Source organism: Phyllobates terribilis, unplaced genomic scaffold, assembly GCF_046119375.1.
Source record: "Phyllobates terribilis strain yellow unplaced genomic scaffold, ASM4611937v1 Scaffold_3__8_contigs__length_932513732, whole genome shotgun sequence".
Classification (NCBI taxonomy): domain Eukaryota; kingdom Metazoa; phylum Chordata; class Amphibia; order Anura; family Dendrobatidae; genus Phyllobates; species Phyllobates terribilis.
Window position 1 is genome coordinate 306,988,838 of NW_027362763.1, and position 26,530 is coordinate 307,015,367.

Genomic DNA, 26,530 nt, shown 5'->3' on the forward strand with positions numbered 1-26,530 from the left:
ACTATGTGAAGGTTGTTTAACTTTTTATTTAAAAGGAACCTGACAGATCTCCAATGTCCTTCAACCCACCAGCATTTGTATATTCCTCTTTAAACACCCTGCCTAACAGTCCCTTTATCCTATTCAACACATACAGATATTTAAAAAAAAGTCTTTTTACAGTCCGCATATTAAAAAACGGACTGTAAAAAGACTTTTTTTTTTAATCATCTGTTTATGTCAAATAATATAAACCGACTGCTAGGCAGGGTATTTAGAAAGGAATATACAAGTGCTGGTGGGTTGGATGGCATGGGGGACCTGTCAGGTTTCCTTTAAGATGCAACCAAACAAACAAAAAATAATTGTGTGTGAAGGTGTACATAGCCTTTAAGGTACATATATAAAATTCAAATTTCCCTGAAATGTTCAGAGTACTATGTAAAACAAAAATTGCATTTAAATGTGTTTGTTAGAAACTGACCTTAGGTTCTGTTTTTGTAGAGAAATCTCTCATCTTCACATTGATCAACTAAAATGACACAGACAATACCAACATAAAACCAATTTAGGGCTCCCATGTCTCCACTTCTAACCACCCCTCATAATCTGGATAACTCTGGATACATTAGTAAAAGCAATATATATGATACCAGTGATCAGTAGGGAAAATGATTTCAGACCTGAGCAAACTTCAGTAATTTACCTCCCAAACATTTTAGCTTACATTTATGGGAGCCCTATACACAACACACTGTCACAAACACCACATCACGTCATTTAAATGATCTCCCAGACTGGTCCACCAGGTAAATCAGTTAAATGTAGTTGCACCAAAAAGTCACAGAAATAATAAAAGAAACCACGTTACTGTAAAACTGACATATGCATGCTGTGCCCATGAGTGCATGGTTCATTCATTCAGTGCTTTTAATTGTCATCCTTTGACATATCATTACTCATATAGTAGAGGATATTTGGTGGAGACATTCAGAACACAAAAGCTGTAGATGCTTTTTTTAATATTACTGTTGGAAATAATCATAGATATTAGCATTTAGATACAAGAGCCAGGTGCATGTGTCAGTTTCTTGAAATCCAAGGTGGCGCCCACCTGTGAGGTCATAGTAAGGAGGGGCTTTTCCTCTGCAGACGGCTGTTTCGGTATCTCCTTCATCACCATGGCAACAGCCTTGTCTGCCGCCCTAGCGCTTTTCCCCTACAATAGTGAAATCAACAATGACTTGTGTCAGGAACATGTGATCTTGGCAGAAATCCCCAAAAGAAAATCCCACTAGCCCCAGATAGAGTAAAACACAGTGATCTAATGGCAATGGTATGTAGGATAGTTTCACGCTAAGAAAGGAACATAGAGCATTCAAATAAACATACATGTTGAGAATAATGAGAATAACCACTAGATTTTTTTTTAGGCGGCAACTTGATTGGTTTCTAGGGGTTTTGAGAAGTTTGGGTTTGTGGAACGTCATAGAGGGTTTCTCTAACTTTTGAGAGTTAAAGGGGTTGTCCACTACTTTAGATTACCCCCCAATGTTTCCCCCTGGGGCCCTAAGACTTTTTGTAAATACCTTCCGTTGCAGATACTGCCTGTGAGTGGCGCTATCACTGGCCGCTCACAGGCATCACGTGACCCCCGGCTGCTGCCGACTCTGACATCCGCTGATGTCACAACAAGTGCTGGCAGCAGCCAGGGGTCTTTTTCTTCCTGGTTCCATGGTGGATGCCAGGCTGTGGGCTGGGTTACCCCTCCGTGTCACACCCGGCATCCACCGTGTGCTTTGCCTTTCCCCATTCATTGGGAAAACTCGCGGTGGATGTTGTGTGTGATGCGGGAGGTAACCCCGCCCACAACCCAGCAGTCACTGCGGAGATCCCAGCACTGAGTCATGCCTCACTTGTCGTGACATCAGCGCGGGGTCACGTGAAGCCTGTGAGTGGCCACCGATAGCGCCACTCACAGGCATCATCAGCAATGTAAGGTAATTACAAAAAGTCTTAGGGGCCCCGGGGGGAAACATTGGGGGAGCAGACAGAACCACTGCAAGGACCTCTCAGTGGGATGAGAGTGGACTGGTATTACGTGATCAATAATATATTTGAGTAGGCATGATATAATACTATATTGGCTGCCTGCAAACTTCACCAGTAGATCACCTAAAGTTAAAGCAGTCAATCTACTTGGAACCCCTCTTAGTAATTCATATAATATAAAAACTCTTTTCGAAAATTAGTACAAATTGGACCAAAGTAGTGAAAAACAGTCTACTAAAAAAACATGTATAGTAACCATATTGTCATTATGTGTCAAGTATAGGTAAAAAATAATGAATCTGCAATTTTTAAGCCATGAGTACCATTTTGGTTTCTTTGAAGTATGTAGTGTAGATGGAAATCAGTGGGTTTTATAGTGATTGCTTACAATTTGTAATCTTCACTAACAATATGAAATTTAGAGAATGACTGGTTGTTTGGTGGATATCTCATCTGCACAAATTTGTGACAGATTTGTCATCACCTTTTCAGTAAACCATAGAAAGATATCAATCACTGAGGACTCTTAATTTTTTTTTTATTGTCATTAGTTCATACATGCCATGTCTAAATTAGGCAGCAATTTATTTTTTTTTACACATTTCATAAATACGGTATTGTAAAGAAAGCAAACCGCAAAAGAAAAAGGAAAAGTTATTGGCATTAAATTACACATGGTATAAATACATCAATCTCCTTTTCTTTGATAAATCTAATGCTTCAGGAGAAAACTATGCATAAGCTAGAAATAATAGTACGTAGTGTAAGTTCTTCCATCAAAGAAAGAATGCATGAGATTTACCAAGGAGAATTACTCATGGGAATCCACTTCATTAAACCTGCATATAATAGCTGCGCTATAATACAGTGATTCATGCCTGTGCGTAGCTGTGTACTGAATCCCATATTAACTGCAGAACTAAGTAACCTGCGGAGAATTCAAACATGTCACATCTTCGGTAGTGCACCCCGAGCCTGAAACATGCTATAAATACAGGTAAAGTCCCATGCCATTAAGCACACAGTGTAGCAGTAGGTTAAAGCGGCATTATTCTGGTTAAACAGTTCTCTGATTTATAATTAGATCTAATTGAACTAAATAATCATCTTTAATTCGGTGAGATATATTTGTATAGGTATGCTATAGGCAATGTTAGCACTCGTACATAATTAAAGATGCTCTTTGGGTATTTGTAATTATGCATGAAAGCTAAAGAACAATACTCAGAAGTAAGGATGGGTGAATCAACAGACAAATCAAATTTGTTTCGAATTTACCAAAATTCGGCATTTTGCTGGATTCATATGGACTGCGAGGGGGTTAAAGGCAAATAAAAATGAATGCTCACCTTAGCTTCTCACCTGTTCCTACTGTCTTCTGGCTTACTAGGTCCCTCCTCATACTCTACTGGAGCCAGCATCTGAAGTACAGGTGAAGAGTGGAGTCCGGCGCCTGAGCCTAAAAAGGCAGCAAAAATCTGCGGCAGCAGTGACAGGTGAGGTGCTATGTGAGCATGAATTTTTATTGTTTTTAACCCCTTCCTGGCCCATCCGTTTATTATGCTTTGGGGTCAGGAGAATTCAGAGCATAAAAAATAGCTTTTTTAATGGCAATCATTAGTGATCATTGGATGCAAATTGAATTTCCTGGTCAATTTTGAGCGATTCTGCAGAATAGAATTTTGGCAGGTTCACCCATCTCTACTTAGTAGATATCGTTATTTTTAAATTCCATAATAATAGTTTATAAACAAGATGATTTAACCATGGTAAAGATGGATTATTTACAACGTGGAATTAATGATGAACTCGTCACTACGAAAAAGCTGTCCAATCTGCAGGCAATGTGTAACAGAGTAGAGCTGATTGTTATATAGTTTTATAGAAATAGGTTTGCTAGAACTTGTAATTTATTGATTAAAGTACAGTTTCTTTGTATGTGTAGGCGTCCAGTAGGTAGTCCTATTCTGTGATTGACAGATATCTTTGAATGCATACTTACTGTATAGAGTAGGACCACCCATTGGATGCCTAATGATAGAAAGAGCTATACTGTATCCTTCCTACAAAAATATACATCAGTCTGCTCAGCTCCTCCTCCTTTATCTATATAATGCTGGCGGATTGGACACCATTTGCATAGTGACATGTTTCCTTTAAGGCTTATTCTGTTAGGTATAGCCCATATCAAAATAAGGCTTGCAGCCCAGTCTACTGAGGATCAGGCTAGATAATATCAAAGTTATTCATCTAAACTATGAGAAGATTTTGGAACCATTTCAGAATTTGTCATTATTCCCATTTATATGGGACTTTTTCTTTACTCAAATGCAGCTTTAACACATGATACACAAAGAGAAACACAGTCAACAGCATTGGACACTGGAAACTTACACGTTCTCTAGAGCACACACAGAGGAGAAACTATTTTAATGGCTGAAACATAATTTTGCAAAAATGCACTCAAGGTCAGTTTTGCCTACTGTGTTCCCCAAAGCTGCTATGCCCTAGGTCGCTGTACAACCTCTTGGTCTTCACTTTAAAGAGGACTTATCACTTGCCATTGAAACACTTTTTTGCTTGGTTTTTTTTTGTTCCCGCACCTCTCTATCCCTGAGATGTGCCCCCTCTTTTAAGCCAAGTGGGTGGGGTCCTCACTTCTTTTCTATGGGAATCTCCTTAAGGACCAGTTGGCTAAAAAAAACCTAGATTTGTATATAGGAAAGGAGGACCTCGTCTCAGGAATGAGAGGCACAGAAATAAAATAAAAATAAAAAAGACCAAGTAGAATCATATATATATATATATATATATATATATATATATATATATATATATATTTATTTATTTATGGCAAGTGACAGGTCCTCTTTAACATGTTAGGGGGGCATTTATGGCTTGTTGTTATCTGCTATTTGTTATGTGCCAGTGATTTATTTTATAGTAAATTGACAGAATACATGAAGACACCAACAATAGTTGCATCCACTGTGTGTAAGTTGCAGATTAAATTTGCAGAAGTTCAAATCAATATAATACAATTCTACTTTTTGTTACAATTTCTAATAAAAATGCACTTTATCATGCTGAGATGAATAATTAAAGACCAGTGTCGCCTTGCTCTATGATTACGGTAGTTATCTTCATGACATTATCAGTAGCTCATTATTTATATGTAGTGCACTGCAAACGCATACTGATCATTGATTAAAGATTACGGAGTATTAGTATATTTCATTCATAGCCTAACCTATATTTTAGTACATCTATCAGCATGCATCTAAATGCAAACATTACTATACTCCGACACAAAGCAATCTAGAGCATATCTATATGGTTTTAACAGCTATGCATGCAAGTGAATAGTTTTCTTGTATAGAAAAACAACCCACCAAAATTGGGGTCAAGTCACTTTTTGGAAGATTGAACCACTTTTTCTTCAAGGTCACACCTACTACCTGAAAAAAGCCATGACACTTTATTAGATCACATCTGTTGCCGTTTAGCAACTATGTAGAATAGAGATGCAGTAGATTTGCTTGAGAACTACATATAATTACTCGCTTATGAATTTGAAAGAAATATAGCATGCTGTATACTATTGTATTATTTATAATACACATCATATTCGGGTCTGATGCAGCGCTGTCTTGCCACTACTGTTACAGTCATCTGTGCCAATACTTCTATCTACATTTACAGGGGTTGTCAACGACTTGGACAAGCCCTTCTTAAATAATGTGGTACCCCAAGTAACCTTATACTGACCTTCTGCACCAGCACTGTTCCAGCGATGTTGGCACCGGGTTTTCTGGAGCTTGCATGACATTTTTATATATGAGCACTGCAGCCAATCAGCAGCAGTGGCCACTGATTGACTGCAGTGCTCATGTAACATAACAATGTCATGCAAGCACGGACATCGCTGGATTATTGCTTGTGTGGGAAGTATCTGTTTTTTGTTTTTTTTTGTATTACATTGGTGACTACCGTATTAAAGGAGGGGTTGTCTAATTAGTGGACAACCCTTTTATGATGATGATGATACATCTCAATATTACCTGGATGCATACACCTGCTTATTATTCATGATATTGTTCTTGTTGGAAAATTATGTGTGAAATTTGTAAGTCTTGGGTAATATGTATTCACCAGATTATAGGTCTGAGGGTGTGCAACTGCCAAGACAATGCTCTTCGATAACAACCATTGTTGTGTCCATGGAAAAGGTTTTATATCTGTAGGCACACTGGATGCAAGCAGATAATCCATGTAGCTTAAAGGGAATCTGTCAGCAGGGTTTTGCTATGTAATTTGACAGCAGCATGATTTAGGGACAGATTCCCTGATTCCAGCGATTTATCACATCATTTACTGGGTGCAGTAGCTGTGATAGAAGTACAGTGTTCTCTGCTGCAGAATGTTGATCTGTGTATAATCCCTCGCACCCCTCTGATAAGCAGCTTTATGTGTACACTGTATATTAAAGTCCTTTAGTGATAATCTCCTGCTGATAAAACACTGATTTTATTGAAACAGCAAAACACAGCCCAGCAAGTGACACATCCCTGGAATCATGTTCTCCGCCCTTATTTCATTCTGCTCTCAGATTACATAGCAAACAAAAACTACTGATGGATTTCCGTTAAGTCTTCAATATCTGCACTTGGGTATCAAATTGCCATAAACTATTACTATTTCACATTGAGGTCAAACCTCTTTTTACTAAGGAACCAAACATTTGCTGAGCTACTGAATGTGAAAGCTATCTTAACCCCTTAGTGACCAGGCCAAATTTTTCAAATCTGACATGTCAGTTTATGTGGCAATAACTCAGGAATGTTTCAACGTATCCAAGTGATTTTGAGATAGTTTTTTTTGTGACACATTACCTACCTATCCTGTGGATAAATGATAACTTTTTTCAGCAGATAACACCTTTAAGTATAACTTATAGTTTATTAAATAGCAGTCAAGAAGGCGGCCCTGATCAGTGATTGACAGCCATTTCTGTATGCACACTTATACAGGGATAGCTGTCAATCACATTAGACCGCTCCCCTGGACCGCTAAGCCCAGAATGATCTGGGATTTCAATTAAAAAAACACAAATTATACTGAATCATTCTCCATAAATCTATATATCAATCAACTCAGCTTCTCCTACTCTAGAACATGCTGCTCATAGATTGCACCACATTTCCAAACTGACTTGTTCCATTGAAGCATGTATTTGAAGATTTAATATGCTAATCAACACACATATTGTGTCACTGAATGCAATGCAATGTATTGGTCATTTATAGCCAATGGAATCTAGCGGCTGCCACAGACATAACAACCCGTAACAAAGCAAATATAAACAGGGATCAATAACAATAGTCATACGATTTTTTGCTTCATATGCCAGAACAAATATTAAACTTGTTTTAATTTTACTTTAATTGCCAATGTCCAAAATGGAAAAACCTTATGAAATTATTGGACGTGGTGTATTAATGCTAAATAATTAAAAAATATATATATTATTGATCAAAAAAAGTTTTTCTTTTGCTGAAAAAAAGTTGTATTATTGTTACCATTTCATGATACACATATTATTGAGTTCCGGCACCTGCTATGTAAAGTCATACCATAATTCGAGTGCCCGCTGCTCCTGTTTTGCTGAGGCACTGTTGATTTAAAGGGGTTGTCCAGGTTTATCCTGAAAGTCTGCAGTCAGTCTATGCAGACTTGTGAATCCTCACATACAAGTGAATTCATTGAGGCAGCCCACGGCTAGTCAGAATTCGGCCTGGAGTATGCCTATGCATATCTGCAAGCTGCACTGGTGGAGGAGACATCATGGCCTGTATCTTTGAGCGGTGCGGACACTGTCCAGCCAGGGTTCAGTGTGGCCTGTGGTGTTACCCAGTCAGTCTGGTGGGTGTGCACCACACCTAAGTTAAAGAGGATTTGTCACCAGATCAACAGTGTCTTGCTTTTGCTCTTATTTTATTTTGACTGCTCCCTGGGCATTTTTTTTGCATCCAGAGATGTGGTCCTTAGTATATAGTGCTAATTTTTATGGTCTTTACTAAAGGGGCATGACTCACAGAATCCTTTGGGGTATGTCTTTAAGATCATAATTACCTTGAAAGCCACACCCCCTTGGTAGAGACCATAAAAATTTGCACTGAGTAGAAAGGACTATATTTCTGGAACTGAGTGGTGGATTTTAACAAAATAGAAAAACGAATACTCACAGGATTGGTGGAATAAAATAAGCACAAAAACTGGACACATGACCTAGAGTCTGGTCCCCTTTAAACACCCCGCTTACTGCAGGGAGTCACCAGATATTGTGCCTGGATTACTCCCTGAACTATTTCTGCCTCTGTGACCGCCCCTGATAATAACCTTGGCCTGTCTGACTACGCTTTGACCAGATCATCTGGTATCTGACCATGGCTATTTCTCTGACTATGGTTTTGTCACCTGGTTCTGTCGCTGCAGTTCCTGACCCAGCTAGTAATACTACTCTTTTCTCAGGCTTACTCTTCTGCTCAACAGCTACTTTATGTATACGAACCAGTGGTCCCCTCAGTAAGTCAAGATCCCCATATAAGGGGTATAGGATGAAGACTGGAGTACCTCTGGGATCTGCTAGACCGGGGATGTCAAACTCAAACACACAGAGGGACAAAATTAAAAACTTGGACAAAGTCGCGGGCCAACCAGTATACAGTATAATGGCCCCACAAAGTCCTCCATACAGAATAATGGCCCCCACATAGCCCTCCATACAGAATAATGGGGCACATAGTCCTCCATACAGAATAATGGGCCCCACATAGTCCTCCATACAGAATAATGGGCACCACATAGTCCTCCATACAAAATAATGGGTCCCACATAATGCTCCATACAGAATAATGGGCGCCATATAGTGCTCCAGTCAGACTAATGGCCCTACATAGTCCTCCATACAGAATAATGGGCCCCACATAGTCCTCCATACAGAATAATGGACACCACATAGTCCACCATACAAAATAATGGGGCCCACATAGTCCTCCATACAGAATAATGGCCCCATATAGTCCTCCATACAGTATAATGGCCCCACATAGTCCTCTATACAAAATAATGGGCCCCATATAGTCCTCCATACAGTATTATGAGCACCACATAGTCCTCCATACAGAATAATGGCCCCACATAGTCCTCCATACAGTATAATGGTCCCTCATAGTCCTCCATACAGAATAATGGGCCCCATATAGTCCTCCATACACAATAATGGCCCCACATAGTCCTCCATACAGAATAATGGCCCCACATAGTCCTCCATACAGTATAATGGCCCCCACATAGTCCTCCATACAAAATAATGGGCCCCACATAGTCCTACATACAGCGTAATGGCCCTACATAGTCCTCCATACAGTATTATGACCACCACATAGTCCTCCATACAGAATAATGGCCCCACATAGTCCTCCATACAGTATAATGGCCCCACATAGTCCTCCATACAGAATAATGGGCCCCATATAGTCCTCCATACAGAATAATGGGCCCCACATAGTCCTACATACAGCGTAATGGCCCTACATATTCCTCCATACAGAATAATGGGCCCCACATAGTCCTCCATACAGTATAATGGCCCCACATAGTCCTCCATACAGAATAATAGGCCCCACATAGTCCTCCATACAGTATAATGGCCCCACATAATCCTCCATACAGTATAATGGCCCCACATAGTTCTCCATACAGAATAATGGGCCCCACATAGTCCTCCATACAGTATAATGGCCCCACATAGTCCTCCATACAGAATAATAGGCCCCACATAGTCCTCCATACAGTATAATGGCCCCACATAGTCCTCCATACAGAATAATGGCCCCACATAGTCCTCCATACAGTGTAATGGCCCCACATAGTCCTCCATACAGAATAATGGCCCAATATAGGAGAGGTGTTTCTGCTGTTGCGGACCAAATCTAACTACCCTGCAGACTAGATTTGGCCCACGGGCCAGAGTTTGACATGTATGTGCTAGAAAGAGTGGCTAAAGCCAAGTCTGTTCGAGTTAGCCTTTTTGAGATGACAGCCTCAGACTTTGCAGAGATAAAGTAATGATCATGAATCATACATACTGTGTGTCTTAAATTACTGTCAGCCTATGCAATGTCTAAAATGCCTGCTTTGGATTTCTTCACAAACAGTAAATTGCTATTTTGTTTAGATTTTCTGAAAATCTAATGGAAAATGATTTGTTATAAAAAATCATGCATCCTTTCTCTTAAGCAATATTGTATTATAAAAAACTGTTCTATCGTACCACTCCAGAAATAGACAATGCAAGCAGTTTCTGGAGTCCATTCAGCCTTCCTGCCTGTCAAGCACAGAAAATCTGATATATAAAAGGCTGTTAAAAATATACTATATCTTCCCTTGTTAAACAAGAACTATGAAAGACATCTGGAGGAGACATGCATTGTCTACAAGATCATGATCATAATGGAGGAACATTACCTAAAAATACAGTTGTTGGCATGAACATACGTAAACAGGTAGAAAAGGGACCCCATGCAAGAATTGTACATGGATCCTTTGCAAGCTAATAACTAATAATGAAGAACCCAATTCATGTGTCTCTAGCAAACATTACCCATAAATGTAAAGTATGAAATTCATTAGCTTAAGATTTTCATGCAAAATTCTAGACAGTAGGAAGCTGCTTCTTGCTTGCCAATCTATTACCAACTTGATATCCAAGTTGAGGACTTCAATGATTAGGACTTACTATAATATGAAATGTAAATGACTACCGTATTTTTTTGACTATAAGACGCACTTTTTTCCTCCAATATTTTGGAGGAAAGTGGGGAGTGCATCTTATAGTCCGAACCTTTTAATTTAATGTCTTGTTGCTGTGGGTGGTGGGGGTGTGGGGAGAGCGGCAGCAGCAGAGGAGTGAGGCACAGGAGGCAGGAGCTGCTGCAGTCTACACTGTCCCCGCTGCTAAGGAAAATGAATATTCACTGCTCCCCACGCCCACGGACGTGGGGAGCACTGAATATTCATTCTCCTTAATCACGGCGTACAGTGTCTGCAGCAGCTGCGGCTCCTGCAGCGCTCATTTGTGCCCGCTGCTAAAGAACATGAATATTCACCCCCTCTCCACACCCATGGGAGTGGAGAAGGGGTGAATATTCATGCTCTTTAATAGCGGGCACACGTGATTGCCTGGCAGCTGCAGGAGCTGCGGCATGGCTACAGTGTGCGCACGCTATTAAGGAGAATGAAATCACTGCTCCCCAAGTCAATAGTAACCGCGTGGGGAGCAGTGACTATTTCAGCAGCTGATCTCCCTATGTGAGCGCGCACGGCAGTGACATCATATGCGTTGCTCACACAGAGAGATCAGTGCTGGCAGCAGAGCAGGACGCGACGCTGGAGCAAAGGGAAGAAAGGTGAGTAGGAGTGTTTATTTTTGTGTGTGATGGGGATGGAGGTGCCATACATATCAAGATGTGGGGGTGCGATTCATACCAGGATGTGTGGGTGCCATGCATACCATGAAGAGGGGGGCATGCATACCAGGATGAGGGGTGCCACGCACATCAGGATGAGGGGTGCCACACACACCAGGATGGGGGGTGCCATGCATACCAGAATGAGGGATGAGGAGTGCTAAACATACCAGGATGGGGGATATTAGTACAGAATTGGGGGATATTACCCCTATAACAGTGTTAGCAGTAGACCCCCTCCCCATAACAGTGCATCATGACCACATTTGTTGCTTACATTTTTTTTTCTACATTCCTCCTCTAAAACCTAGGTACGTCTTATGGTCCGGTGTGTCTTATAGTCCGAAAAATATGGTAATTACAAGTGTAATGGGTAAAAATCAGTTCAGCAAAACTATAGTTGACAGGATTGATCCATGGAGGATTGACTTTGAGTCATTTTTCACATGGCCTAGAGCAGTCAATCTAGAGCATTATCACTGTAAGTATAAAAGATGGGGGCTGGCAAAGGTGCGCCATTTTATTTTTCCACAGTTTAGGGTTAGGAGATCACAGCTCATTCCTCGTGGGAATAGATAAAGGCTTAGGGCTCGCTCACACCAGCGTGAGGGATTGCACTCGGACCAATGTTATTCAATGAGACAGTGCAGATCTGAGTTTTTTTTCTCAGCTGTATTCGGCGTGAGAAAAAATCAGAGCATGCTGCAACTTCACTCTGAAATCGGATGGGTGTGAGAAAAAAATCAGATGCTATATGGACCATCAGTATAATATCCAATTTTTACTGATAAATTACAATTCTGTTGCATAGGAAAGTGTAAATGGTCCTGTAAATGATTAATAACTGAATAGTAAAAAAAAAGACTGCACACGGACAGCAAACGGATGACAAGTGAGAAAAAATCGTACCACTTTTCTGAATGAAAATTGGACAGATTTTTTATATGCTCGTGTGATCCCAGCCTTAGGCCACGGCCCCACTATCAGTATTTGGTCAGTATTCAGTCAGTATTTTTTCTCAGGAGTGGGAGCCAAAACCAGGTGAGGAACAATCAGAGAAAAGGTATAATAGAAACAAGTGCAGCAATTCTACATTGATCACCCACTCCTGAGAAAAAAATACTGACCAAATACTGATAGTGGGGTCTTGGCCTTAGCCAGATAAGTTTAGGTCACTTGGACATTACTAAGGCTGTAATGGCATCACAAAGCTTAACACAAGTTCAATGCACTCCCAGAAAACCTAAGAATGTTACACTTATTTTCCGGGCAATTAGAAGCTTTCCAGTATTGCGTTTCATGGTGAATTAATTTGACGCAAATCAAATTTTTTGGGGAAAATTCATAGAAACAGGCAAATTAGAATTTTAAATAATCCGCTCATCTATAAGCAAAAGCATACATGAGCATAAAATAAAGCATTTTATATGGAAAAGGAAAATAAATGAATGGTGGAATAGTATCACTAAATACTTCATACAATCCAAAGCCCTGGAAGTCAGATAAATAAAAAGGCATCATAAATTAGCTTAAAACGTCAGTCACTAACATCAAACTGGAGTGCAAATCCATTTGTGTGTAAAGTCCACGTAAGTGTGTAATAAATTATGTAAAGGGATTTTTGTAGAATAGTAAAACAATATGTTAGTAAAATAGCATAAAAGAAATAGCATAGTGTAAGTATGGAATCGTCCTAGGGTTAAAATGAAATGCAATTAACTGCAAAAAAATTTGTTTTTTTTCCAGTTACTTATTGGAATAAAACTAGTTATATTTCTTAGGTGACGAGTAAATGTCTAAAACTAGAGCCAAATAACAGAAATGCTGGCTTGGTTCATTCCTATATAAAAGAAAGTGCTGAGGACAGCAAAATTGAAGATATTGGTTCATTAGATGACTCGACACAGCTACATCAGTGTGGTTTGACAGACTACTGAAAAGATTGGTTTAGGATTCAGGAGAAATTATAACAGGACGCCTGAGGCTACTACCGTATGGATTTCATCCCCAAATGGCAAGAGAGGGTTTATTGGTATAGGGTTTATAAAACCATCATTAATACTATATCACACAATAGCTTTATTGCAGAATGTGTACTTGGTCAGATTTTTATTAAAAAAGGTGTATATATTGTGATCGGGGTGGACACATCACATATGAGCAGAATATACAACATATCTCCATTATAATACATTGGACACCCTAAAGTTCAAACTATTCCAAAAAAGAATACGAATAGTTACATTGGCAAAAAGTAGTCAATAATCAAACAACTTTATTATATAGTTTATATAAATCATTAAAAATAAATGTATTATACAAAACACAAAAAAGGAGAAGGGACTGTTACATACACGCCGCTAGATTCAGATAGGGGCGAGACAGGTTACATGAATTCTTTGGAATCCTGGGGGGACCGTTACTCAGGGCGACCATAGACCATGTGCTGCAGATTCTCTCAGGCACACAGGGGTATTGACCCTCAGGCACAGACACGTAGGTTGTTTCATTTGCTGACCAGACACACTTGACAAGAGTCAAGTAGAACAGCAGCATTTAATAAGAAGCTGCACAGCCAGTACAAGTTAAGTCTTATGAGCAACAGGCTCCAGTGACAAACAGTACAGTTTCCTTAGCAGCACAGCAGTTCACAGTTTTCCCAGTAGTACAGAACAGCACAGTTCTAATGCAAAGGCACATTAATGAACACAACATTCTTTACAGCACAGTGAGATGGAGGGTTTGCTGAGGGAGATGATTGCTGTGACACCATTTCTTCCAGTCCTTATCTTTCTGCCCGACAATACTCTGCTCTGTTAGTTCAGGAACTCTACCTGACCTGTGCTTAGCTTCACGCCTGACTTGAATCCTTTTCACTTGCAGGGGCGCTTCTATGAGATAGAGAACACACGCACCACTTTTCTCTTCGGCTCCAGCCAGACCTTAAACAACTTCCCCACAATCCCCCTGGGGTTCTGCTAAAACACTCGCCTTCTCCAGTGACTGTGTTAACCCCTCTAGTTGCTGGATGCTTCTGGAGCACAACACTTCCTGTCTCATGTGCATGTGTTACTTCTAATAGTTGCTGAATGTTTTTAAAGCAACAGCACTACTTCTGCATGTCACAAGACTCATAGTCAAAAAGATGTTATTGCCCAATACACTGCTAAATCAGTACGAATTCTCCAAAGGTCAGACCATAAATCAATATAAGAGTTACATATAGGGTACATAATCAAACATATTGATCATAATTAGAGATGAGCGAACTTAAAAGTTCGGGGTTTGCACCAGTGGTAAATGCCGAACACGGGCTTCTCCTGGAAGTCCGTTGCAAAGTTCGGAGTTCCAGGGAAAGTCCATTGCAGAGAGAGTTTTTTTCCAGATCGGGTCTCTATTGTTTTCAATGAGGTTCGGGTTCTGGTTCAAGTTCGGGTACAGTTCTGGTATCCAAACTGAACTTTGGACTAAAGTTCGGGTCAGGCACCAGAACCTGAACTTCCACGGGACCGCTCATTCCTAATCATAACATATTTGAATTTTACCAGATTCAGTATAATATGCTTGAATTCATTATAAAAACATAGGACTATAAAGCTGAACCTAGATACAAACTTGAGGGATTCCAAAAATTGATCTAAGATAAGTATTTAACATAATTTTAATATTTTGTAAACCATTATATTCATCATTTTGGGTTAGAAAGTGAAGATTGTAATTTCTCTTTTTGAATTGTGAGGAATAAGGAAAAATAATATGTGCAATTACAATGCGTTTTGGTTTGTGGTTTGTACTATATGGTCGAGATCACATATGAATGAAGAATGATTTACACAGCTCATTGAAACAGCGAAGTTTCACATCTGTCTGACTGTAATGAACAATTTCCAGCCTTGGAAACCTGATTTTAAAACCATTATTTCACTGCTATTCACATACCCGCTAACTAGGAAAGAATGGAATGCTTCCAAGGGATATTGAACGTGCTCAGTTAATGTTATGAAATAACATAGCAGCTTTGTCTAAGCAGACAATGGTCTACAGACAAACACTACATGATTAATAGGAAAAAATATCTAGAAAGTGATTGTCACATGAATTTGCAATTGTCTTCCAAGGCAGGAGACAATTTGAATGTATCATCTCGTCACAAACTGAACACAATTATTGTAGCTCAAACTCACCAATAACCTGCAGATTTATTCATTCGGTGCTTAGCAAGTACACAAGGATGTGCTACCATCATCTGTTATCAGTCGTACTGAAAACCAAGTCAAATGAGATAATTAAGGAATCCACGCCCTCTATCTGACATTCCCATACGTTTAATGTTGCCATATCTTAGGTTTAAAAAAAATTGGAGGACATCCAGCTATGAAGCCTCTCGCAATAAATATCTTGTGTCAGACAACATCTTACAAGGATGATAGCCAAAACACAAATAGGTTGTTTTTGGTCCCTTTAAGGTAATCTCTCACCAGGTTTTTGCTACCCCATCTAAAAGCAGCATGATAAAAAGGAAGAGATCCTGATTCCAGCCAATCCTACGATGTATCACTTACTGGGCTGCTGGCTGCAGTTTTGATAAAATCACAATTTTATGCTGCAAATCTATCACAAACCTGGTGACAAGTGGAACACACTTAACAAATCACATATGCCCTGAAGTCAGTGGAACAGCAACATATTTCCAGATGTCCAAAAAGAAGATTTGGCCATAAAATTCAGTGTAAATGAAAAATATCCTTTATTTAATATCCATTAAAATTCAGTGGCATCGTGATGGTACATATGTGTTGACACGTTTAGACCGTAAAGTCTTAATTGTTACGATATGTCACAATTAGGCTATGTGCCCACGATGCAGAAATGCTCAGGATTTTTTCCTGAGCATTTCTGCATCTCCCTGGCAGAAAAAAACGCATGCGGATTGTACATGCGGATTGTACATGCGGATTGTACATGCGTTTTTCCTGCCAGGGACATGCGGATGTGACGCGTTCTTCACATGCATTTCCGCATGCGGGTTGACAAGCGCTTTCCAAGCGGCAGGGATTTATATAGTGTGACTTTAAAGAATGATAAAAAATAAAAAATAAATCTATACTTGTGATGGCCCCCGCAGTCTTGCTTCGCTCCATCCAGGCTACCGGCAGATCGCGGTACACTGAAGGACCTGCCGTCCAACCGCCATCTGCTGGCAAGGGAAGACAAGCACACCGGGGACCATCAGAAGGTAAATATAATATTTATTTTTTATTTTATTCCTTTTTTTTACAGGTACTATGGTACCAGGGTCCGGAGGAGAGTCTCCTCTCCTCTAGACCCGGGTATCATCCGCACATTGAAACGCTTGGATTCCGCATCTACAGATGCAGTGATGCGGATGTCATGCGTTCCAATGCAAGTCAATGGCGGCGAAAACGCAGCTCTTCCGCAAAATAATTGGTAGTGCTGCGTTTTTTTCTGCAATGATAACCCGCAGCGGAAATTTCCCCATCATGTGCACAGCACATGCGGATTATCATTGGGGAACATGGCAGGCCTTCTACTGTGCGTTTTTTAAGCGTTTCTGCCGCTGCGGAAATGCTTAAAAAACGCATCGCGGGCACACAGCCTTGGGACCTTACAGTCAAAACGCGTCAACGAATATTCATCACCATGATGCCTATTTAATATTAATGCATATTAAAAAAAAGGATATTTTTCATTATACTGGATTTTTCAGCCTTTTTTTTCTTTGACATTTTGCCTGGAAAAACCAATGGACCGGCCGACATCCCAGTACTATGCGGTGAGCTAATATCCCCTTTTTTTTCCTTGTATACTCACAAATTATCAAGGATTTTGTCTTCCCATATGAGTTGAACTGTTTTGCCTCTATGTGTTGTATACCAATTTGTTGGCTCTTTATTATGAAATTGATTTTAATACACACAGGTATATATATATATATATATATATATATATATATATACAGTGAAGAGCAAAAGAGTAACAATGATTTGAACTTGTGACTTTAAGGCTCCATATCTCAACATCCACTACTGCTTTGCATTTCAGATTCCCATCATTTTATAGACAATCATCTTGGCTATCTCATACATTAATTTGACTTACAATTATTTAGCATATGATTAGCTATGCAGATTCTCGGTATGTCACTGCATTGTTACTGTTTAGCTCCTGGTGGTGGAAAAATCTCTCTCTTCCTGCATACTACAAAATACAACCTGTTCTCACATTCCCTAATAGCTCAGTATGTTGTTAGGTTTATTCCCAAGTGAAAGGTCAATGGTTCAAATCAAAGAGCAGCCATGAGGATTTCCCAGGAAAAGAGAAACAGCATCATCCAGCTCATCGAGAGCGGTCTCTCGGCCAATAAAATTGCCAAACTGCCTTGTGTGAGTGCCATAACAGTTGGAAGAATACGAAATGAAGTCCGTCCATCCATTCAAAAGCCAAGAGATGGACATCCAAGCAAAATATCAGAGTCAACAAGTCGGTTCATCATAGGGTCAAGGCAGCACAGTGGCTCAGTGGTTAGCATTATAGCCTTCCAGCGCTGGAGTCCTGGGTTCAAATCCCACCAAGGACAACATCTGCAAGGATATATGTTTGTATGTTTTCCCCATATTTGTGTGGGTTTCTTCCGGGTTCTCCGGTTTCCTCCCACACTCCAAAGACATACTGATAGTGAATGTAGATTGTGAGCCCCAATGGGGACAGTGCCCATAATGCCTGTAAAGCTATGTGGAATTAATGGCGCTATATAAGTGAGTAAAATAAATAAATTAATAAATTAATCCTGGTGCGACAAACACGGCAGTGGAGATGCTTCTTAATAATGAGATCTTAGACATCCATGCTAGCACCATGTGATGCACGTGCTGGGTTGTGCACGCGTCTTCTTGTGCAAAGTGGCTTCGGAGATAAGTGGCAGTTATTTCAGAGGCCATGGACTAACATCCGTCTTCTTCTTCTCTTTTCACACAGGTACATGCTCTTCTCCTGCATAATTCCTCTGCTTGCTGTATGCCGCCATCTAATGCTCTGCTCTCCTGATTCAACTCACTGGTAGAATTCTCTGCTTGATATTTCTGCTTTATCTGTCCCTTTCCACTCAATACTCACATATGTCTGTCCTTTCCCCACTGTAGACTTTATCTGATGTTTAGAGGTGCTAAACTGCAGAGCCTGCAGAGTCTTAGCCCTGTCTTTGATCACCCAGCCATCTCCTGGTGAGATGACCAGCTGCTAATTTAGCCACAAACAGCTCCCACAATGCCCCTCACCTGATGGTTTAGTGTTCCCTATATATTTAGAAGCTCTTTAAGGGGTGCACGCATCTTCTTGTGCAAAGTGGCTTCGGAGATAAGTGGCAGTTATTTCAGAGGCCGTTAGTCAGGGCAGGAGTCAGGTAACCAACACTTTGACCACTTACTCTCTTTTAACTATGTTTCTGTTAGCTCTCACTTTTTCCTCTATTGTCCTCCACTTTCTAATAACCCCTCAAATCCCTACACCTAGTAAGAAACTCTTCATCTCTCCCTCCATCCTCCCCATTCATCTCACCTCCTCCTCCGAATTATTCCTCAACATTCAATCCTGGATCTCCAAACACAGACAGCCACCTCATGCTCTCTCTTGCTCCCACCTGCTAACACTTTCTCTGCTCCTCCTCACTGCTGGAGATATCTCTCCAAATCCTGGTCCTCCTCGCCATATCCCCACAGTTACTTCTACCTCCTATCCACGACCTTCCACAAACTGTCGCAACCCTTCTAACCTCATACCCATCCAACTAATCCCCACTTCCTTAGTTGCTCTAACAGGAGCTCTATGGAACGCTCGCTCCGTCTGCAACAAACTTTCCGACATCCACGACCTTTTCATTACTAACAAACTTTCCTTCCTCGCCATTACCGAAACCTGGCTCACCCCCTCTGACACAGCCTCCCAAGCTGCACTTTCATATGGCGGATTCCACCTTTCCCACACCCCCCGCCCCAACGGCAAACATGGCGGAGGCGTAGGCTTTCTCCTGTCAGATACCTGCGCTTTCACCCAAATATCACTGCCACCCTCTGTTACACTCCCCTCTTTTGAGGTGCACTGTGTGCGCATCTTTTCCCCCTCTGACCTCCAACTGGCCGTCATCTACCGACCCCCAGGGCTAGCCACCACTTTCTTAGACCACTTCACCACCTGGCTGCTTCACTTCCTTTCCACTGACATCCCCACTATCATAATGGGTGACTTCAACATCCCCATTGACACTTCCCACTCGTCTGTCTCTAAGCTCCTATCCCTCACTTCCTCCTTCTGCCTTGCTCAATGGTCTTCGGCAGCTACTTATAAAGATGGCCACACACTGGACCTCATCTTCACCCGCCTCTGTTCCCTATCTAACCTCTCTAACTCTCCCCTCCCTCTCTCTGACCATAACCTCCTCACATTCTCTTCCCTCTCCTCTCCAAGTGCACAATCCCCACTCCACAAACTTACACACGCTCGCAGAAACCTCAAACACCTTGACCTACACTCACTCTCTGAATCCCTTCTCCCACTTACAGACATAAATTCCTTACACAATGCAGATGTTGCTGCCGCTTCATATAACACCACAATAGCTGCAGCTCTCGACTCGATCGCCCCTCTCACACATACCAAATCTCGGACAATCAACAGGCAACCCTGGCACATCAAACTTACTAAAGAACTGCGACGGGCCTCCAGGGTTGCGGAGAGGAGATGGAAAAGGTCTCACTCCATCGAGCACTTCATCGCATTCAAGCAATCCCTCACTATCTTCAAATCCGTGCTCACTACAGCAAAACAAACCTACTTCCCATCTCTCATATCCTCCCTGTCTCACAACCCTAAACAGCTATTTAACACTTTCAATTCTCTCCTTCGTCCCCAGCACCTCCTCCCTCTTCTCTCATCTCAGCCGAAGACTTTGCCTCATTCTTCAAGCAGAAGATTGACACCATCAGACAAAACTTTTGCCTAAAGCCCGCACAACCCCTCCTCATATCTACTCAACCTTCCTCCTCCAAACCCCACTTCTCCACCATTACAGAAGGTCAAGTCTCCTCTTTACTCTCCAAATCACACCTCACCACCTGCGAACTTGACCCAATCCCATCCCACCTCATCCCTAACCTTACCACAGTCTTCATCCCAACCCTAACCCACCTTTTCAACCTGTCACTAACAACCGGTGTCTTCCCCTCATGTTTCAAACATGCTGCAATCACACCCATCCTCAAAAAGCCCTCCCTTGACCCATCTTCTCTGACTAGCTACCGCCCCATATCATTTCTCCCCTTTGCCTCAAAACTACTAGAACAACATGTCCACCTTGAACTGTCCTCCCACCTCTCCTCCTGTTCCCTCTTCGACTGCCTGCAATCTTGCTTCCGACCGCATCCCTCGACTGAAACTGCCCTTACCAAAGTCACCAATGACCTACTAACTGCCAAATCCAAGTGACACTACTCCATCTTCCTCCTTCTGGACCTGTCATCTGCCTTCGACACAGTGGACCATTCCCTCTTAATACAGATTCTCTCATCTCTTGGCATCACGGACTTGGCCCTATCTTGCATCTCCTCATACTTAACAGACAGGACATTCAGCGTCTCCCACTCACGCACCACCTCCTCATCTCGCCCCCTATCTGTCGGTGTCCCCCAAGGTTCAGTTCTAGGACCTCTGCTCTTCTCCATCTACACCTTTGGCCTGCGACAGCTCATAGAGTCTCACGGCTTTCAGTATCACCTCTATGCTGATAACACAGATCTACCTCTCTGGACCCGATATCTCCTCCCTACTATCCAAAATCCCACAATGTCTGTCTGCCATCTCATCCTTCTTCTCTGCCAGATTTCTAAAACTTAACATGGATAAAACAGAGTTCATCATCTCTCCACCCTCTCATTCATATCCCCCATCTGACCTATCCATCAACGTCAATGGTTATTCACTCACCCCAGTCCCACAAGCTCGATGCCTTGGGGTAACCCTGGACCCTGATCTCTCCATCAAACCACATATCCAAGCCCTTTCCACTTCCTGCCGACTCCAAATCAAAAATATCTCCCAGATCCGTGCATTCTTCTGCAAAGACTCTGCAAAAACACTAGTGCATGCCCTCATCATCTCCCACCTCGACTACTGCAACCTCCTGCTCTGTGGCCTCCCATCCAACACTCTTGCACCCCTCCAATCTATCCTAAACTCTGCTGCTCGACTAATCCACCTGTCCCCCCGCTATTCTCCAGCCTCCCCCCTCTGTCAATCCCTTCACTGGCTCCCCATTGCCCAGAGAATCCAGTTCAAAACCCTAACCACGGCATACAAAGCCTCCATACATCTGTGACCTAGTCTCCCGGTACTTACCTGCACGCAACCTCTGATCCTCACAAGATCTCCTTCTCTACTCCCCTCTTATCTCCTCTTCCCACAATCGCATACAAGATTTCTCCTGTGCATCGCCCCTACTCTGGAACTCTGTACCCCAACACATCAGACTCTCGCCTACCATGGAAGCCTTCAAAAGAAACCTGAAGACCTACCTCTTAAGACAAGCCTACAACCTGCAGTAACCACCGCTCCACCACATTACTGCATGACCTCCTCTACCCTCACCTACTGTATCCTCACCCATCCCTTGTAGACTGTGAGCCCTCGCGGGCAGGGTCCTCGCTCCTCCTGTACCAGTCGCTGACTTGTTTTGTTAAGATTATGTAAATGTTTTTGCTATGTACAGTACAGACAAAAAGTTTGGACACACCTTCTCATTTAAAGATTTTTCTGTATTTTCATGACTATGAAAATTGTACATTCACACTGAAGGCATCAAAACTATGAATTAAGACATGTGGAATTATATACTTAGCAAAAAAGTGTGAAACAGCTGAAAATATGTCTTATATTCTAGGTTCTTCAAAGTAGCTTTGCACATTCTTGAAATTCTCTTGATGAGCTTCAAGAGGTAGTCACCGGAAATGGTTTTCACTTCACAGATGTGCCCTGTCAGGATTAATAAGTGGGATTTCTTGCCTTATAAATGGGGTTGGGACCATCAGTTGTGTTGTGCAGAAGTCTGGTGGATACACAGCTGATAGTTCTACTGAATAGACTGTTAGAATTTGTATTATGGCAAGAAAAAAGCAGCTAAGTAAAGAAAAACGAGTGGCCATCATTACTTTAAGAAATGAAGGTCCGTCAGTGCGAAAAATTGGGAAAACTTTGAAAGTGTCCCCAATTGCAGTTGCAAAAACCATCAAGCGCTACAAAGAAACTGGCTCACATGAGGACCACCCCAGGAAAGGAAGACCAAGAGTCACCTCTGCTTCTGAGGATAAGTTTATCCGAGTCACCAGCCTCAGAAATCGCAGGTTAACAGCAGCTCAGATTAGAGACCAGGTCAATGCCACACAGAGTTCTAGCAGCAGACACATCTCTTCAACAACTGTTAAGAGGAGACTTTGTGCAGCAGGCCTTCATGGTAAAATAGCTGCTAGGAAACCACTGCTAAGGACAGGCAACAAGCAGAAGAGACTTGTTTGGGCTAAAGAACACAAGGAATGGACATTACACCAGTGGAAATCTGTGCTTTGGTCTGATGAGTCCAAATTTGAGATCTTTGGTTCCAACCAAGGCGTCTTTGAGAGACGCAGAAAAGGTGAACGGATGGACTCTACATGCCTGGTTCCCACCGTGAAGCATGGAGGAGGAGGTGTGATGGTGTGGGGGTGCTTTACTGGTGACACTGTTGGGGATTTATTCAAAATTGAAGGCACTGAACCAGCATGGCTACCACAGCATCTTGCAGCGGCATGCTATTCCATCCGGTTTGCGTTTAGTTGGACCATCATTTATTTTTCAACAGGACAATGACCCCAAACACACCTCCAGGCTGTGTAAGGGCTATTTGACCAAGAAGGAGAGTGATGGGGTGCTACGCCAAATGACCTGGCCTCCACAGTCACCAGACCTGAACCCAATCGAGATGGTTTGGGGTGAGCTGGACCGCAGAGTGAGGGCAAAAGGGCCAACAAGTGCTAAGCATCTCTGGGAACTCCTTCAAGATTGTTGGAAGACCATTTCCGGTGACTACCTCTTGAAGCTCATCAAGAGAATGCCAAGAGTGTGCAAAGCAGTCATCAAAACAAAAGGTGGCTACTTTGAAGAACCTGGAATATAAGACATATTTTCAGTTGTTTCACACTTTTTTGTTAAGTATATAATTCCACATGTGTTAACTCATAGTTTTGATGCCTTCAGTGTGAATGTACAATTTTCATACTCATGAAAATACAAAAAAATCTTTAAATGAGAAGGTGTGTCCAAACTTTTAGTCTGTACTGTATATCCCTATCACATGTAAAGCGCCATGGAATAAATGGCGCTATGATAATAAATAATAATAATAATAAGTCTTAAAGTTGAAGAAGCCTCGACTTCAATATCGTCATGAGAAGCGTTGGCTCGAGTTTGCAAAAAGGTACAAGAAGTGAGCAGTATAAGATTGGAAACAGGTGATTTGAAGCGATGAGACAAAAGTCAATACACTTGGCTCTGATGGCTGCAAAGGGTCTGGAAGAAACAAGGGAAAAAGGGGTTAACGGATGGAGAAATTGAAGGAACTGTTAAATTTGCTGAAGGAAGCCTGATGATATAGGTTGTTTCGCAGCCAAAGGTGTTGGATATTTGACCAGGATCGATGGTTGTCTCGAAGTTGAGCTATATGTGAGTTTCTTACAATACAAATTACTTTGTACACTTGAGTATTATGGATAGGAAAAAGAAGACATAGTGTTCCAGCACGACAAAGACCCAAAGCATACATCAAGATTGGTGAAGAAATGGTTCAATGACAAGGACGTAGAGGTGCTGGATTGGCCCTCATATTCCACAGATCTCAACCCAATTGAACACTTGTGGGTAAAGTTAAAGAAAAAACTGTATACATACCCAAAACAGTCAGCCAGTATGCACCAACTTTAGGAACATGTAAAAGAAACCTGGGATCAGATGTCGGTCAAGAGCATGTTTGAATCTGACTGAGAGCATGCTCAGAATGATCCAGACAATGTTGAAGCCAAAGGTGGATTTACAAAATACTGACAAAATAATAAAAATTTAAAGTTAGATTTTTAGGAGCAAAACAGTAACAATGAGGTGACATGACAATAATTACATAACTAATCATATGCTAAATAGTTGTAAGTCAAATTTCTGTATGAGATAGCCAAGATGATTGTCTATAAATTTATGGTAGTCTCACATTCTAAACAGTAGTGGATGATGAGCTATGGAGCCTGAAAATCAAAGTTCAAAACATTGTTACTCTTTTGCTCGTCACTATAAATATAACCAATTCCTATACGTTTAAATATGTTCTGACCCTGCATTGTTTATGTATATTATTGTCCATAGAGGTTTCCCACAGTAGCTCCCCCCACCAAATTGTAGTCTTTTTGTATTCTTGAATTGCTTGTACCCAAGATCTCACAGCCCGGGAAGGTCACGCAGAACTACCCACTGTGATCTTTATGTCGAACAGCTCTCTGCTGCTCCCTATCATTTGGACAATTTCACTATTGACTGATGATTAACGTAGGAGGCGGTGGGCTGTTTGCATTAACAGGTGCATGGTATATACATCTCTGGATTCCAACACATGGTATATATGTGTATACCCCCCATATGATCACTGCTAACTTCACGATAATACAAGAAAGATTATTAGCTGCCACCACCAGTTGGGTTTTATACAGGCTGACTGGATGCCTGGTTCTGGTTCTGGTAGCGTATGGCTTTGAGCGCAGTTTACAAAACAAAAGGAACAGAACTATTTCATTTTATATTTAATTCAGAATGATAGGCAGTAGTTATAAAAAATATACAAAATATTTTACAACGGGGAAACTTACTAAATCTATTTTGACAGCAATAGCTTCAGATTTAGGGAGAGAAGAACTCCAGGGAAAAATGAACAGCACCTACAGTGAACTGTGCCTCCACGTACTGACTACGCCCAACAGTTGCATTTGCCTTTTATTAGCTCCTACGTTACACCTACACACCTCCCCTTCATGACTCCCTACAGGGCTGGGCTTGAGATGTGGCTTCAGTTTCAGAAAATTATAAGATTACTTAAATTGACTATATCTTTGCTCCAGAGAGTCGCATGTGCTTAATATCGACATCATGATTTTATCTTTACATAGAGACCAAATATGCCAGGTGTAGCCTCGTCTATCAGGTCCGTATTCAATTGATATGATTCTGGTCATCGCTCAGCAACGTTAAACCATGATTTGCATTCTCCACTTCATCACATTTTCAAAAATCAGATTTTCCTATCTATTCGATTGACACAGTTCATGCAAACCTCCCTTCTTAATTTTCTTGTAAGCAGACAGAGGATCCCAGATCTTTACGTTTTTTAAAACGCTTATCTCGATCGTAAATCTACTCCACATTCCAAAAGCAGGGCCTCACATTTGTTAGCCATTGGAAGGTTCCCTTGGTTACCTAATTCAAAAGGAAGAGTGAGAGAATTCTCCTGCGCTCACTGCAAGCGCAGGAGAATTCTCCCACGCTGTCAGTGACATGCATGAGGTGAGCTGAGTTCATTGGACATGAACTCGGCTCATCTGGATGCCGTCACAGCGAGACACTGAGGAGCGCAAGCATGCCTGCCCTTCTCAGTGTCTGCGCTTCTCAGTGTCTTCGGCATGGCAAGCTGGATGGCAGCTTTCTGCTGCGATCCAGCCTGTCATGTGAATGTAGCAGAGCAGGAGCCGTCCTGGGAACCATGGAAAGGTAAGGATGAGGTTGGTTTATTATTTTATTTTTATTGCAGGAGATCGTTGGCTTCAGCTGGAATGGGCGTGATGGTAAGTATGGTTTAATTTAGAACATTAAAGAATTGTGTGTTTATTTCAATT

At 41.5% G+C, this 26,530-nt stretch overlaps 1 protein-coding gene across 4 annotated transcripts in view; it reads right to left on the bottom strand.

The window, feature by feature from the left end:
• The window catches only part of PEX5L (peroxisomal biogenesis factor 5 like), a 408,598-nt gene that overhangs the window by 133,645 nt on the left and 248,423 nt on the right, over window positions 1–26,530 (bottom strand). For 2 of the 4 annotated variants that reach the window (XM_073674969.1, XM_073674968.1), the window contains exons 2-3: window positions 5,424–5,489; window positions 1,094–1,198 (exon numbers count right to left, since the gene is read on the bottom strand). The exons of 1 other annotated variant lie outside the window; for it this stretch is intronic. In XM_073674969.1, coding sequence (XP_073531070.1) covers window positions 1,094–1,198; window positions 5,424–5,489 — 171 coding nt within the window. The remainder of the gene's footprint in view (window positions 1–1,093; window positions 1,199–5,423; window positions 5,490–26,530) is intronic. One more of the 4 variants, XM_073674970.1, reaches the window with a different exon arrangement.